A 14,508-nucleotide genomic window follows, 5' to 3' on the forward strand; every position below is an offset into this window, starting at 1 on the left:
GGGATGTAAACGACAAGGCAAAGATCTCAAATTTGGAAAGGGAAACTGTACTCTTTAGGCTTACTGTTAAAATTTATGGTTATGTACATGCCGGTCATAGTATGCATGGACCTCCCTCCAGAATTTCATTATCGTGCACAATCACACACTTGAAGATTAAATAGTGGCATAATATCATTTGCTACCATTGCATGAACATCCGTCTCTTTTTCTAGCAGCTTCAATCAGCAAGGTGTTCATTATCATCTGTGACTGTGACTCTCATAACTTGAATTCATTTGTTCACCTCTAAAAGGTTAAGAGTAAAAACTGTAACATCATTGCTGTTGCCTTCTGCTTGTACACATGTATATAGTCTATGTGTTATGTTCATATATGGGGTGTAGGAAAGCTATCTGTGAAGAAAGGAAAGCTATAAATTCGTAACAAAAATGATATACATGTATATCTGTAAAGCAAGAGCTAAACATAGGGTAGAAGACCAGCATTTTTTAATGTCTGAAATTCATATATCAACCAAAACCACTTCCAGTTGTTCTTTGAATTCAGTGAATTTGAAGGGAAGGTGGAAAAGTCACAGGCACGTAACAGTCTTTATTGTACACGACACGTTCCGACAAGAAAGAGTGACAGAAAATGAATGCTCACCAAACAAGATGTTTAAACTTTGGAGAACAGAGGGCTATCATGGTTTTGTTGATGGCACATTCTTTTTTTTTACGACACATAAAATTAGCTTACTTTGTTGCATGTTTCATACACACAAACATATAACATATTGATTATACTGATACATTATGTACCCCACATGGTTAAGAAATTAGTTTTGATTGCATTCCACAGCTATTTTTCTACAGCTGTCAATATATTAGCAAGATTAGATCCGTGTGCTAACACTCGAAATAGACAAAATATACGAGAAGGCACTTACATGACATGAGTACCCAACCACAAGTATCCAAGCAGCAACATGAAATGTGTGATTATGTCAACACACATTTCTTGGCACAGGCTTGGTGTCACTCACGATGGCTATATCCGTGCGCTTGTGAATCACACACAGATTGGCAGAGTTACGTGAGCAGGGCAATTAAAGGAAAACACGATTCATGATGATTTCCAAGCTGAAAGCCCAGCTGGTCAATAACAGAGGAAGGCACACCATTATAAACAGCAAAATGCATGTTACCAATACTACGTATGTTGACCTCTTTTTGCACTATGTACTTCAGGTAAGTTACTGTGATATTTCTTACATTATTAGCAAGCACTGCAATGCAAATATTTTTTTTTAAAGAAAAAAAAACCCCAAAAACACACCAATCATGGTCAGTGTGCCTTTCCAAATTAACCTAATCATTACCTCATCAAAGGCAACACATACAAAAATTCCTCTAATAAGCTGGAAGCAATTCGCATTATCATGCCTCTGAGACAAAAGGAAAATTACGGGAAAATAAAATGACTGCATTCTCATCATCCACAGAGATGTCAAAGACATTAATACTGTACAAGCTGTTATTTTCACGATGGCTCATTTTTCGTGAATTTCGCATATCACTGTTGGACTGTGAATTTACACAACAAGCAAAAATGTCGCCATGTGCTAATCAATACTATCATCTAGCACATGGGGACATTTTCATGCACTATGAGATAGCGCACTCACAATTACTTCGGTGTCAATTCGCGAAAAACAACATCTCGCAAAATGGTCCGTAACCTCCTTATTCACATAAACATCTGTGTGCAAAAATATAACAGTTCATACGGTATGTTATGCACAGACTTCAAATCTCTGCAAGTGCATGGACAGCCTCAAAACATTGCATCAGCCATCAAGGAGGATGATTGGTCTACATACCAACTTCAGAGAAGATATAGAGTGCACTTTTTAAAGACCCCGTAGCGTGGGGATACCATGGAGTGAAAATGCTGGCCAGGATCAGGTATAACTGAAATCCCTTTAACAAATTGTGTACAATTTTATCACTGATCTCTACGTATTAAAGTACACGCACAGCCGAAGAATCTTGAGTGGGGTCGACTGTTACCGCTGACCATATGCTTCAATACACATATTCGTTGACATCATGACATCAATCCATGTGTCCCATAGCTGCAGAGTCTTTTAAAGTGTTAACATTTATGTAATATATTTTTCCTTTTCTTTCAATGCAGTGTACTCCCATTGTAACAAACACAGTTAAAACAAAATGCATTCTGTGTTACAACGAAGGAAAAATTCATGTCCCCAAATTATCATCTGTGTATCTATGTATACTTTCCTGTTTACCTATAACAAAATATCAATATAGCAAAAGAAAACTGCCGGTCACAAGGATTTCATTATAATGGGAGTCCCCTGAACTCTAAGATACCTGGTGGCCAATAGATAATGGGAATGGGGATGGAGAGGTTTTGGGTCACCAGGGCGTGTCCGGAGCTAGGCTGTCTGCAAGGATGGCATCGCCTCACTGATATTCTGGTCCAGCTTCTGGTAGCCTTGTCGGCGTCTCCTTCCCTTGCCATTCCTGCCTTCCACCACCACAGCAATTATCTGACGGGAGGCGCAAATGAAAGCAATATATGATCAGTCAGGGAGGGGCAGGTTCCTGACAGAAATCGAAGATTCAATCGTGTCTAATCTGGGTTTGAAGGATTTTTTTTTCATTATATCACACTATTGATGCTGAATGAATTATCTGTAACAATCAAAAGACAAAAATCTTTCCCAAATCACAGAGACTTCTATTTCTCTTCGCAGGATATGATGAAGCATAAAACAACCTCTTATAGTACCCTTATCATCACTCAAGTGGCCAAAAAAAAGGTTCTAAAATGTGTCATATATTCTATAATGATTCAATTTCCAATATGTTTTTTGCTGATCAAAGTATTAGTATGGAAGCATGCAAGTTATGCTCAGACTGGAGGAAGGGGCATGCAAATGTCTTTTGTTAATCATATAAATAATTTGGCAGTTGATTGACAGATGGTGTCATCAACAATGTATTGTATTGAAACCTTCTTTTTTCTGCAGTCAAATCCAAGTAAAAAACAAGAAAAAATAGCTGAAAATCTATAATGAAATTCAATCTTCCACCCTTACAAATGCATGTACAGCAAGGAGGTACATACCTTCTGCTTGTTGTGATACATGATGTAGGTAGCCAGAATAAGTATGATTGCTGTCAGGGAGTAAGCCAGGAAGTGGCTGCTCTCCTCGTCCTCCTCATAGACAATATCCTACGAAACAAAAGACACACACGAAAAGAAAAAAAAAAGGGTAGGAAGGCATCATACAGTGCATGCCACATTCAGTTGCAAAGTCTTGGGTGTGGCAGGATTGCCAGTAGCAGCACCACTCCTTGCACACATCCTAACTAAAACCTTGCCAACGAGATTGTTTGACGTGAGTGCAATATGGTAGGAGGGGACATTTTGAGTTGTTGTACACTTTAGTCAATTGGTGTAAAAATTTAAGTTCTGATTCATCCAGGTAATGTTCAATAAAGGCACAAAATTAAATAAATTCACCTAGACTTACGATTTTAAGAAGAACGGTTTCATGTCTAAGCTGAGAATGGTTTCATGTCTGATGCTGGACGCTTCATCAGCTCATCTGATTTGATGGCAAGGTGTCATTGCCAATCAGCACAGATGCACTACCAACAATTGGCAACACTGCCTTCCCACCATCAAATCAGGGATTGGATGTGAAACCATTCTTGCAATCAAAACAGTAAGTCCAGATGAACTGATATAACTTTGTACCTTTATTGCACACTTTAATGCACTTTGAGAATCAAGTCCTCTGTACTAGTGTTCCCCTGATTTCAATCATTTTAGCCCAGTGCATATTCTTTGTCTGTGAACTGCTCTTTTTCAAACCACCTGTATTAAAGCTTTATGACATTTCACAAACATCTTCTAACGTCACCGGCAACACCAAGTAAAATTGGTGCTAATGTACTTCCATATCCAAATAGATATCTCAAGTTCTAGAAACTCATACAATGTCCATGTATTGCATCAAAATCACAATATATACTATAATAGTTTTAAAATTTCCAATCATTCACACAAATTTGAACCAAATTGGTTATCGGGACATGTCGGTATCCATGTCGTAACTCGAAACAACTCAATCTTTGCAAGCGATTGCGACGTATGTATGCTGCCTGCACAATCTGAAACTAAAGTTGTCTGTCCAGTATTATGCGACAAATCTTACACATTACCAGGAATAAAGAATCTTCAAATGATTTATGGCAAGTTGAATGAAGTCGGATGAGAAATGTAGTCATAGATTGTACACAAGATCACACATACACACACATAAATAAACATGTATATTTCTCAGTAATCCACTTCTTTCAACTTGCTACAATTGATGCGATATTAATTCTAAGCTCCTGTGCTGAGTTCCGTTCACATAATATAAGACTGCTAACTCAGTTCTAGATTGTGCCAAGTGAACCTGAGTAAACCAGGTGACCAGATGGTCATTCAATTAACATTTACGTGGAAGTATTAACATGGATCAATGTTACCACTATGCAATGAATGTATACAATTGATTTCTATTGCTATTGCCAAATACTACAATGTGAGCTTTAGGATTTTCTTGTTATTGTCAGGTGATTGTTCTGGCAAACACCATTTAAGGATTCATGAATAATCATTAGGACTCCCAACCACTGCGTTCAGACGATCCCCCGCTTTGCGGGGAATGTCCTGTTTGCCAAGACTTTCCTTGGCAATCCCATCGCGTGAATGCTCGGTGGGACATTCCCACTCCTCCGGGCAAGCTTGTCAAGTTCGGCAACAAAATTCTGGCGGGGGACTGACCTTGATCTTCCGCACACCTGAGTTTTCCTCAGAAGTGTGCATGCTTGAAATATGAATTATAACGCGCGCCCTACAGCGCCACGTATGGTGACCCAACATACAGCTGAAACCACCAGCCGTGATTTTGTCCCCCTTTCAGCGGGAGATTTTTGATGCACATGTGGACGGCCAACCATAAAACTCTCCAAACTGCCCCCGCGAAGTGGGGGATCATCTGAACACAGGGTACGGATATACATCACAGATGCTTTACTGTACCTTGGCGAATTTTAAAAGGCAACATGGCCTGTTATCACAAAGACCTTTGTCTGCTCACGCGCAAAGTGGAACTACAAACCGACCCTCTCCTATGTAAAGCATGCAGAAAGGAGAATCGCGTCAAGCAAGCTTATGCCCACCTTGTGCACCTGTTCATGCACCTGTTGATGGGACTCCTGGTTCGCATTCTCATCCTCTCTCTGCCTATCATCCTCTCGAAAGCTCTCGTCCTCGCCCTGGTAGTCTCTGTCATTCTCAAGGTTATCTCCATCGTATACTGATGCATCTCCTTCACTGAGTTGTCTATCATCACCACCATGTGGCAAACGATAATCACTCTAATGATGCCATGCATTTTTGAAGGGGAAAAGAAAAAAAATCAAAATATCAAACTTGAAGCACAGACCTGTGTTTAATGGCACACAGAGCCAGAAAAGACATCAAATTGATTAGAGGTCGGAGTATCTGGTGGGGTCATGTGTAATTCAATGAAATCTTGGCGATGGGCCACAACATGCTGGCAAGACCTTCAACTGTGCAGTATTAAAGCCAAAACATAGTTCTGGTACGCCTGAAAAAGTTGTCAAATTTCGCTCCCAAATGTGAACATATGCCTAGGAAATGTGCGGAATAACGCTGAAATAACAAGATATTCGATGGGTAAGGACGAAAATGCGAAATATTAACCAAAGAGGTTCAGTCTCAGAACTTACCCGAACGGGGTCAGGCTAAACTCGGACTCGGGGATAACTCGGCCTCGCTTTGACGGCGGGCTTAGTTGTATTGGTTGTCCCTCTGGATTGTACAGTGTTGTACTATGGGAGCGGCCTGTGCTCATGCTGTATAAAGTAGCGCTTCACGTTCTGGCTATAACTCGCAGTAATGGTCCGAGCTGTTACAACGCGCGCATCAAAAAACCTCTTTGGCGTGCATGCAAAATTAGTGTGCGCCTATCAAGCACCTCTAAAAACAATCAAAGACGCTTGATAAACAACAACAAAAACTTCAAAGACAGCGCGTCTCAGCAACTGAGGTGATGTGCGTATAGGCTTGAGGACCGCGCGCTGTCCATTTGTTTTGTACAGGATTAGCACGCACTTTCCTGTCTGTTCAGTAAAGCCTCGTTTGGTATTATACAGTAGAATATGGCGATCACGAACTGCGTGTAAATTGTCTGAAATAGGGTCGAGTTTTCCCTGAGACCGAGTTAGTCTGGATCCTTCTGGAATAAAAGTCGATTTTCCGACTTTTATTATTTTTCTCAAAATACTCCAAAACGACTCATCATCCCGGCAAATCGCATCAGCCAGGTTAGTTTCTTTGTAGACTCTTTCGATATATTGCAAGCAAATATGAAATGGTGCCAGACGGGTTCTCAAACGCTTACCAAAACTATGTTTTCACTTTAAACAGACAACTGGCCAAACACGCATTGAATACTGTACATGTTTATTATCTTGGACCATCCAGTTCCAACAGCTGCAATATTTTGAGCCTTTAGAGGGATTCTGGACCAGTTTAACCCGTTGAAGACGATTCCCGAGAATACTCGTTCAGGTGTCAATGAGAAATGCATGTTACAGCAAAATCAGTCCATCCTCAGCAGGTTAAGGTCAACTCTGTGTTATCAGTAAAACTCCAATTTATGAGCACAGGAATAAAAATCTGATCAAAATCGAGTATACATGTAAATCAAGGAAATTATAAAACTGTATTAAGTTTTGCTGACTTTCACAACACACTTCTTGAACAATGAGTGAGCTGATGATGTCAGTGCAACGCCTCGCAATTTGCCATTATTTAAATACAGTGTAGTTTGTACCCCCATACATGTATGTATCCATACCAAAACCACCATGATGACCTGCATGTACTAGCAATATTTTTTTCAAACTTGTGAATAGTTAGTAAATTGAAATGTGAGGTGTTTGGAATTTGCAACGTTTGGAATTTGCAACAATACAGACTTAGCATATCAAGCCGACGATTTTCAATCTAATCAACCATAGGAAAAATTCTACCCGAGAGCTAATCTCCTGAAATGTGCTGCCAAACAGGGAATCATTCAAATTGTAAAGAGGCTTTTGAAAATCCTGCCACTAAAAAAAAATACAAAATACAAAATACACAATTGTACAAGAAAAACATAGTGTTTGGGGCTCTCTACCTTGTCAAACAATATCAATGAATAGTCAGAATTATAACAAAGATATACAGCACCAAAGAGCAGGTAAATTTCACTAATTGATGGGCTCAAGAGGAATAAAAACCAAACATATACCAATGTGGACTAGAGTAAATGCAGCCATAATTAGTAAAACACATTGATCAGTTAAAGTCTGATGAATATTGGACAATCCATTCAAAAGTTATACAGTTGCGTACTGTAAAACATGAAATTTTCGCGAATTGGAGCCGACGTCCTTTTTCACAGCATTAAATATTCACTAAGTGCCTCTGGCATTCAATGCATATAGTGTAGACAAGAGCCTTCGCGTGCATTTTTAATTTCGCAAATCTTGGCTCTCGCAAAATTTGCGAAATTAAAATGCACACGAACATTCGTTTTACAGTACATTTTCACAGTCTCCGTACTGCCATCAATGGATGAGGAGACTACCACATTACTACAGTTTCTGAAATATGTGAATCTTGGCTCTCACGAAAATTCCCACTTAAATGCATGTGAACATTCCTTGCTTTACAGTATGTATACATGTATAATTTTAGGTTTCATTCCCTTCAAAACCAAAAATGCAATGCAGCCTTTCATTGGTGCATACATTTGTACATACATCACAATCATGACACAATAAATGCATTCAGAAATTAGGCATTGCCTTCTATCTTTCTGGCAACACTGTTTTGAGTATAAACATGCCACTGCCTGTAATCCAATTTGATAAAATCTAATCACACATCTGGACTAACGGTAATCAATTTTATCCGAAATAGGCTGCCTTTTTCGTCTGTATAGTAGTGCGTGACACACATACATAATGTATGTGAATCTTGTTCAAGTCTTCTCAGTGCTCAATAGTGCTCTCTATTCAAGCCTTAATGCATTGGAAGTACAGCATTCTAAATAAACCTGCTTTTCAATACTAATAAATATGTTTGGAAAAAAAACAACATTTAGAACAGAACCTTACCTCGCTGTAATCATCCTCAGGCCGGAGTCTTTCTTCAGGCTGGTTGTCAGCATTGTCACTATTTTCCCCCACCGCTTGGTCATCGCCGCGGGACTCACCCTCTTCTTCTTGGTGCCCCTCTTGCTGATCACCCTCTTCTTCTTGGTGCCCCTCTTGCTGATCACCCCCAACACCAGACTCGACATTTTGCTGAATGCCAGGCTGGTTCCCACCTTGTGAGTCGGGCAAGTCTCCTTCGGGCAGCAGCTGGTCGCCATGCTCTCCATTCTGGGTTTCCTCTTGTCTGCTACCACCTGCATCTGGGCCCAAGTTCACTTGCTGGTTAGTTCCAGGTGGTCCATCAGGTTGTCCTACGTATACTCCTGTTTCACCGCCAGCTGCTCCGTTGTATGGGACTGCGTCTCCTGTATGACCTACGTTCTGTCCATTGACAGTTTGCTGATTTGATACTCCTTGACCTGCAGCTTCTGAGTCATAAGGCCCATTTTGACCTTGCCCACCAACCGTACCTCCTTGTAGTCTAGGATCTGTGACTTCAATTATAGTATGTCCATCTCCTGTACCACCTGTATTCTCTGAAATTAGTGGTCGATTTTGCCAAGCTGTTTGACTATTGTACCGTCCATCCTGTGGATTAGTTCCTGGCAATGAACCAAGTGCATTCATACCACTCAGTCCATTAGACGGGATCTCAGCTGCAGGCCCTGCATCCGCATGTTCGGGAGCAGTCAGTCCACCCGTACGACTTCCTCCTTGAACATCAGAAGGTCCATTGGGTTGATATCTGTCATTTTGTAACTCCTGGTCAGTTCGCTGGTATGTAGTTTCACCAGCACCCGCTGGTCCAAAAACACCTGTTTGACTCCCCCCTAGTCTATCAAGTGGCGGCTGATTTGGAGATGCTGCAGGGTTGGGTTCCACATTAGTTGGTAGCCCTGTATCACCAGCATTCACCCCTCCAGAGACAGTGTGCCCACCTGTTGGACTTCCTCCTTGTGCACCAGGTGTCCCCTGATTTTGAGATACTACAGGGTTGGAGTCCGGGTTAGTTGGTTGCCTTGTATCATCAGCACCCATCCCTCTAGCTGGGGTTCCTCCTTGTCCTGGAGGAGTGTGGTACCCCTGGTAAGTGCCTTGATTGACTCCCTGCCTCTCAGACACCATACCTACACCATCACCACCACCGCCAGCAGCAGCACCACCTTGCAGCCTAGTGGTGGCACCTTGGTCTGTATTCTCCCCGACCCCTGAAGGTTGCTGCGTCTCCTGTTTGGTACCATCAGCAGCTGGAGCTGCGAAGGCCCCTTGGTCCCCTGGAGAAACACCACCAGGATTTTGTCCCTGCGAGTCTTTCAGTTCTGACACAGCAAGCTGATCACCATAGGGGTTATTTCCTTCAGCCTGATTATCTGTGCCCTCTTGCAAAGTTTCTGCAGGGCTCTTTACAGACACACCTGCTCTTTCATCAGTTGCTTGACCTGCAGCAGCTGAAACAAGGATGATGATCATTTTGAGATACCATAGCACTCTCAAAATAAAAATTTCTGCAATATTATCTTTGCTGCAAGTCAGGCAAACTGAATTTCACATGCTTTTACATATAGTGTAGTTCTTTGGAATCACAGATAAATTATCACTTATAGTATTGCATGTTACAAACAAAAATATCTGTGCGCTTTCATTTTTGTGCCAGTTTCATATTGTATGAAATACAGGTAGAATTTTATAACGCGAAAATTTGCTCTTTTGCAGTACCGTTTACCCTTTATTCATTTCATTTCATTTCATTTCATTTCATTTATTTCCACAACTTGCACAGCAATATACTGGTTAAAAAAGAGAATGAACAATACAGGACAACATGTCAATCATATGCAATACAGAGTGTGGAGGAAGAAGCAAAGGCCATTGACCTGTCAAGGCTTCTTCCTAGTACAAAGTAACACTTAGGACACAATACCAAATAAGAACAAAACAAAACAAATCAAAACAAGACAAAACGAAAACTTCTGATATAACATATTTGCATAAAGGGGATTATTGCAGGAAGGAATTATTGCACGTATATGATTTTACAATATATTCTTTATATTTTCTCGTTTTTGTGTGTGTGTGTGTGTGTGTGTGTGGTGTGTGTGTGTGTGGTTATTTTTATGAACTACTGTAGGTATACTGAAGAACATTTGTTATGTGTAATCTGGTCCTCTTCTACTCTCGTCAGAAATCTTGGGAGAATTAGACATCTCCAGTACCATATCGAATGGGGGGGAGGGGTGAACTTTGCGAGCTAGCCATTATTTTAGGGTACTGTGGAATTTATTTCAAAGGCATTCTGGAATCTACATTTCCAAAATGACTTTTACGAATTCTCATATCTTCTCATCTGTTGCATATCCTTTACATCATGTTTTGAAGAAAGCTGTTAATAAGCATCAATCAATATACTTTGATGCGCATTATTTTCAACAAGTGTGTAGGGTCAGCAAATTAATTGCCTGTGCCACAGGCTTGGGAATGAACATTCTACATTTTTTTATTTTTGCAGCTGGTCATGATGTACTAATAAAGCAGCTGTTCCTTTTTCTTTTTGCTTCATTCACTACATCAGATATCTTATATTCCCCCAATACACTTATGATTCCAATATAGAGGGGTACATAGTATGTTGTACTTTTCAGACACCGCTCAAGTACCTTTTTATTTTTATTTTATTTACTTATCTATCTCACTTATCTAATTATTTCATTTATTGATTTATTTATTCGTTTTGGTGTGAATTTGAACACTTCGGTGCCAAAGTAATGACATGACTGAAAGAAATATTGATATCTCACTACCGGTACTTTCTGAGATTTACAAGATATGACATTTCAGGTTGTAATCAAAAAAAGAAGAAAAGAGACAGAGAAAATAGGAAAAATATAATTTGTCAATTGTTAGCCAATGTTTCTGGACATACACACACATTGCAGAGCAATAAGGCATCGTTACATAGAAAGATTAGGTCACTAAGGAGTGACCTAAACGTACAGTGTAGGAACTTTAAAGTACATGTCAATTGAGCAAAATGACAACAAATACAAATATTATTATACTGATAACTGGTCAATAGCACAATCAGGGCATGCAAATGTGTAACAGGGGAAAAATGAGAAAACTTGGTGAAAATGTGTTTTTTGCTGTTTGTAGTAGCCGAGTGTTCAAATTTTCACTTCATGTAAAGAAAGAGTCAAAATCTTGCATTAAAATGCGCATAAATTAGCATTTTAATTAGGGTGTCAAATTACACTGAAATGACTATTATCTTGATCAAAGTTCATTTAAAAAAGAATGTTTTTTTTTCATCTGAAAGTGCTTTTAGATATTCCTGATGAATACCTCTTTCATTCATCACTAGCACATAGCCATGACATGTGATATGTACAACTGTACATTGTATTGCCATTCCATATGATATCCAACTTTTATAACATGACATTCCTTCTTTTCAATTTCATCCAATTTTACTGGCTTTATTAAATTCAACTAATCAAATGGTGTTAAATGTCTTTAAGATGCCAAAGTTACATATTTTAAAATTTGATCATTCATTTCCACATTGAAAAAGTAGACAATTGACAAACATTAAAGGTTCTGTTCTGTCTGACTTTAGTTTACCTTGTTCTTCGGCAAGTCCAGCATCCTTATCATCGACCCCATCTTGTTGGTTCTGTTCCCCACCAGCAGATGATATCAGCATTTGCCCTGTAATAAGGGGATATGAATGTTAAGCATACAAAATTAATTTTTTAAGTGGAATGTAGAATTGTCTTCTGAAGTCTTACACATCAGAATGTACTTTTCAAATTAATAAAATAATGTGACATTTTGAGTCTGAATTTCACATTGAATGTTATTCAAACTTCAGGATGGACTCAATACCAGGGCCCCGTCTTATAAAGACTTGTGATTGATTCAAATCAATCACAACAAGATTGAATGCAAATCCATCTTATCATTTTTTATTTCTTTTGTTTCAACAAAAAAATAAAGGGGGGGGGGGGCGTGCGCCGGTTGCGGTCCTCCCTGGATCCGCCACTGTGTAGGGTAAATGGAAAAACTGTGACTTTATAAAAGGGCTTTCTAGTTTTTTGAAGATTTTGCAAGGTTCAAGGTGCTACTATGAAACGTGTACTATAAATGTACTTCTACCAACCAATATAGAATTGTTGAGGAGACATTATAAGTTGAGACTATTTTAACTGGTACTTTCGAGATCAATGGACATTTGTCACAATATAAACCTAACTTATTTGCTGCAATGTAAACCAATCTTGATCAGAAAGATTTCCTCATGTCCCTCACCCTTCACCCACCCACTAATTTTGCCACCCTACTCTAAAGTCTACACCACCCTACCCTTGGGCATACAGTATGTGTTTCATGCATTTAACCATGTCGGTGTATATTAAATTGTTGCCCAGTAGTATGTGTATTGTCGTGAAGAAAGCACAACACTAGTGCATTATTATGACTGGATGAGTGATGAATGCAGCGGTGGCGATCACTGAACGTTGACCGCACGGCTACAAAGCAGAAAAATAATGCAAACTTGGATCTTGGATGCTGGCTGTCCAAATAAGATTATAAAATGTGCATGCATCCATGCATCTGTGTATGCAAGCTATACATTGGTATAAACAAGGAAAGGGCAGTGTACAGACTGTAACTCACTGTAATTTATACAATGTAGAACTCTGTCTCTAGATCAGTATATTATGGCAAATTTAGTGTGTATGTGGGGGGAGGGGGGATAAAGGAGAATTTCAAAAGGGAATGTCAGAGTAATGCAATTGTGAAACTAAAGCTGTGGTCTAAATGAAAATAAAATACCTGCAACAGTCGACAAGAATGCATAACTGCGACAGATGAGAGTGATCCTAGGATCACCACATTCTGAAGCACAGTTGAAATTCTCAAACGCATTTCCAATTCCATTGAGGCCCTCTGGGTCTGGTTTTATATCGGTGCAAAGAGACAAGGGATCACTCTTTTCCTGCTCGTAATTCATGAAAGCTGACTCCATGGCCTCTTTAAACTCTGGCATGTCGGAAAGTTTTGACCTGTATGCTGGGCACAGGCTTTGCACTCTCGAAGCAAACATGAGGCATATTGGCCTTATCTGACCCATCTGCTGGTCGTAACATGACTTGAAGGGTTCTCCTGTGGTGGTACCAGGGACGACAGAACTAAGAAATGCCACAGTTCCACTAGAGGGGAGACCACAATTTTGCAGATAACGTGTGGTTGCTTCATAGTTTTGCCACCAAGGAGGAGAATGAGCTGCCCCAGTTAGAGGATTTTCTAGTGGAGCCGAAGCAGCGTTGTACATCAAGGAGGCAATTGACAAAATGATGACACCGACAGAACAGAAAGATATGGAGACCATCGCCATGTTGTCTTTCTGGATGATATAACAGGCAGATCAAGTCTTCATGCAATGACAGTCACGGCAGTAGAGATGTCTAACAGTTAGAATGGCCTTCATATACACTGTCATTCACTGTAAATTTACAAAGTCAAAGCTTCCACGTTCCAGTGTCTAGCTCAACATCAATAGGCGATGTTCTCAGCAATAGCGGGACCCGTTTGGCATTTAATATCCTATGCTAGGGAGTTAGAACTTAGAATAGTAGCCAACATTAAGGGTAGTGAAGCGGGAAACACTAATATTAAGATGTCTCCACTACACTAGATTTAGTCCTGTAGTGTTAAACACTGGTGCACTGCACTGACCACTGTCAGGGTCACTGCCACTGCCACTGCACTGGTCACTGGCTTGCTACATGTAAATTATGTTCCCTCGCTCAACAGTCCATTATGGCAGTAAGGTGATTTTTCAGTACAGTAGGTAGAACTATACCACGCGACCAGAATACAGTGCCACCAGTATGAAGTAAATACCTACACGACCACTAGACTATATTTACATTACAGACGTCAGACCCAGGCAGACAATACAATGTAATTATGCGATACAGCCTAGTCTTAACTGTTAGTAGTTTATACTGAGCTGATGAGGATGAGGTAGCCCAACCAGAGCAGAGACGCGGAGGCGATACTCGGTGCGACTCTAATTTTACTACCAACGGCAAAAAACGACGATCGCGGTTATCGGCGACAACAGCTAGGATCTAACGTTAGTGTAGGGGCCGTTTCACTGAGAGATGTCTAACGTTAGATGAGGAGGACAAGGATGAGAGGC

At 40.1% G+C, this 14,508-nt stretch overlaps 1 protein-coding gene across 1 annotated transcript; it reads right to left on the reverse strand.

Annotated features, from left to right (window-relative positions):
* LOC139736646 (uncharacterized) lies at nucleotides 1-14,162 on the reverse strand. The gene is made up of 6 exons (XM_071647395.1): nucleotides 13,137-14,162; nucleotides 11,922-12,008; nucleotides 8,265-9,751; nucleotides 5,253-5,450; nucleotides 3,142-3,249; nucleotides 1-2,560 (listed from the first exon to the last, which is right to left on the reverse strand). Exons 1-6 carry the CDS (start codon nucleotides 13,696-13,698, stop codon nucleotides 2,447-2,449), a joined length of 2,556 nt encoding a protein of 851 aa, XP_071503496.1. The 5' UTR covers nucleotides 13,699-14,162; the 3' UTR covers nucleotides 1-2,446.
* Nucleotides 14,163-14,508: the final 346 nt, after the last annotated feature.

The sequence above is a fragment of the Diadema antillarum genome, unplaced genomic scaffold (assembly GCF_040938485.1).
Source record: "Diadema antillarum isolate AM-2024a unplaced genomic scaffold, OU_Dant_1.0 seq00000660_RagTag, whole genome shotgun sequence".
In the NCBI taxonomy this organism is placed as follows: Eukaryota; Metazoa; Echinodermata; class Echinoidea; order Diadematoida; family Diadematidae; genus Diadema; species Diadema antillarum.

Coding starts and splice junctions, on each gene's coding strand:
- LOC139736646 (XM_071647395.1), bottom strand. CDS start 13,698: ATGGCGATGGTCTCCATATCTTTCTGTTCTGTCGGTGTCATCATTTTG. Junction 9,752..11,921: donor TGGACTTGCCGAAGAACAAG/GTAAACTAAAGT, acceptor TCCTTGTTTCAG/CTGCTGCAGGTCAAGCAACT. Junction 2,561..3,141: donor TGTATCACAACAAGCAGAAG/GTATGTACCTCC, acceptor GCCTCCCGTCAG/ATAATTGCTGTGGTGGTGGA.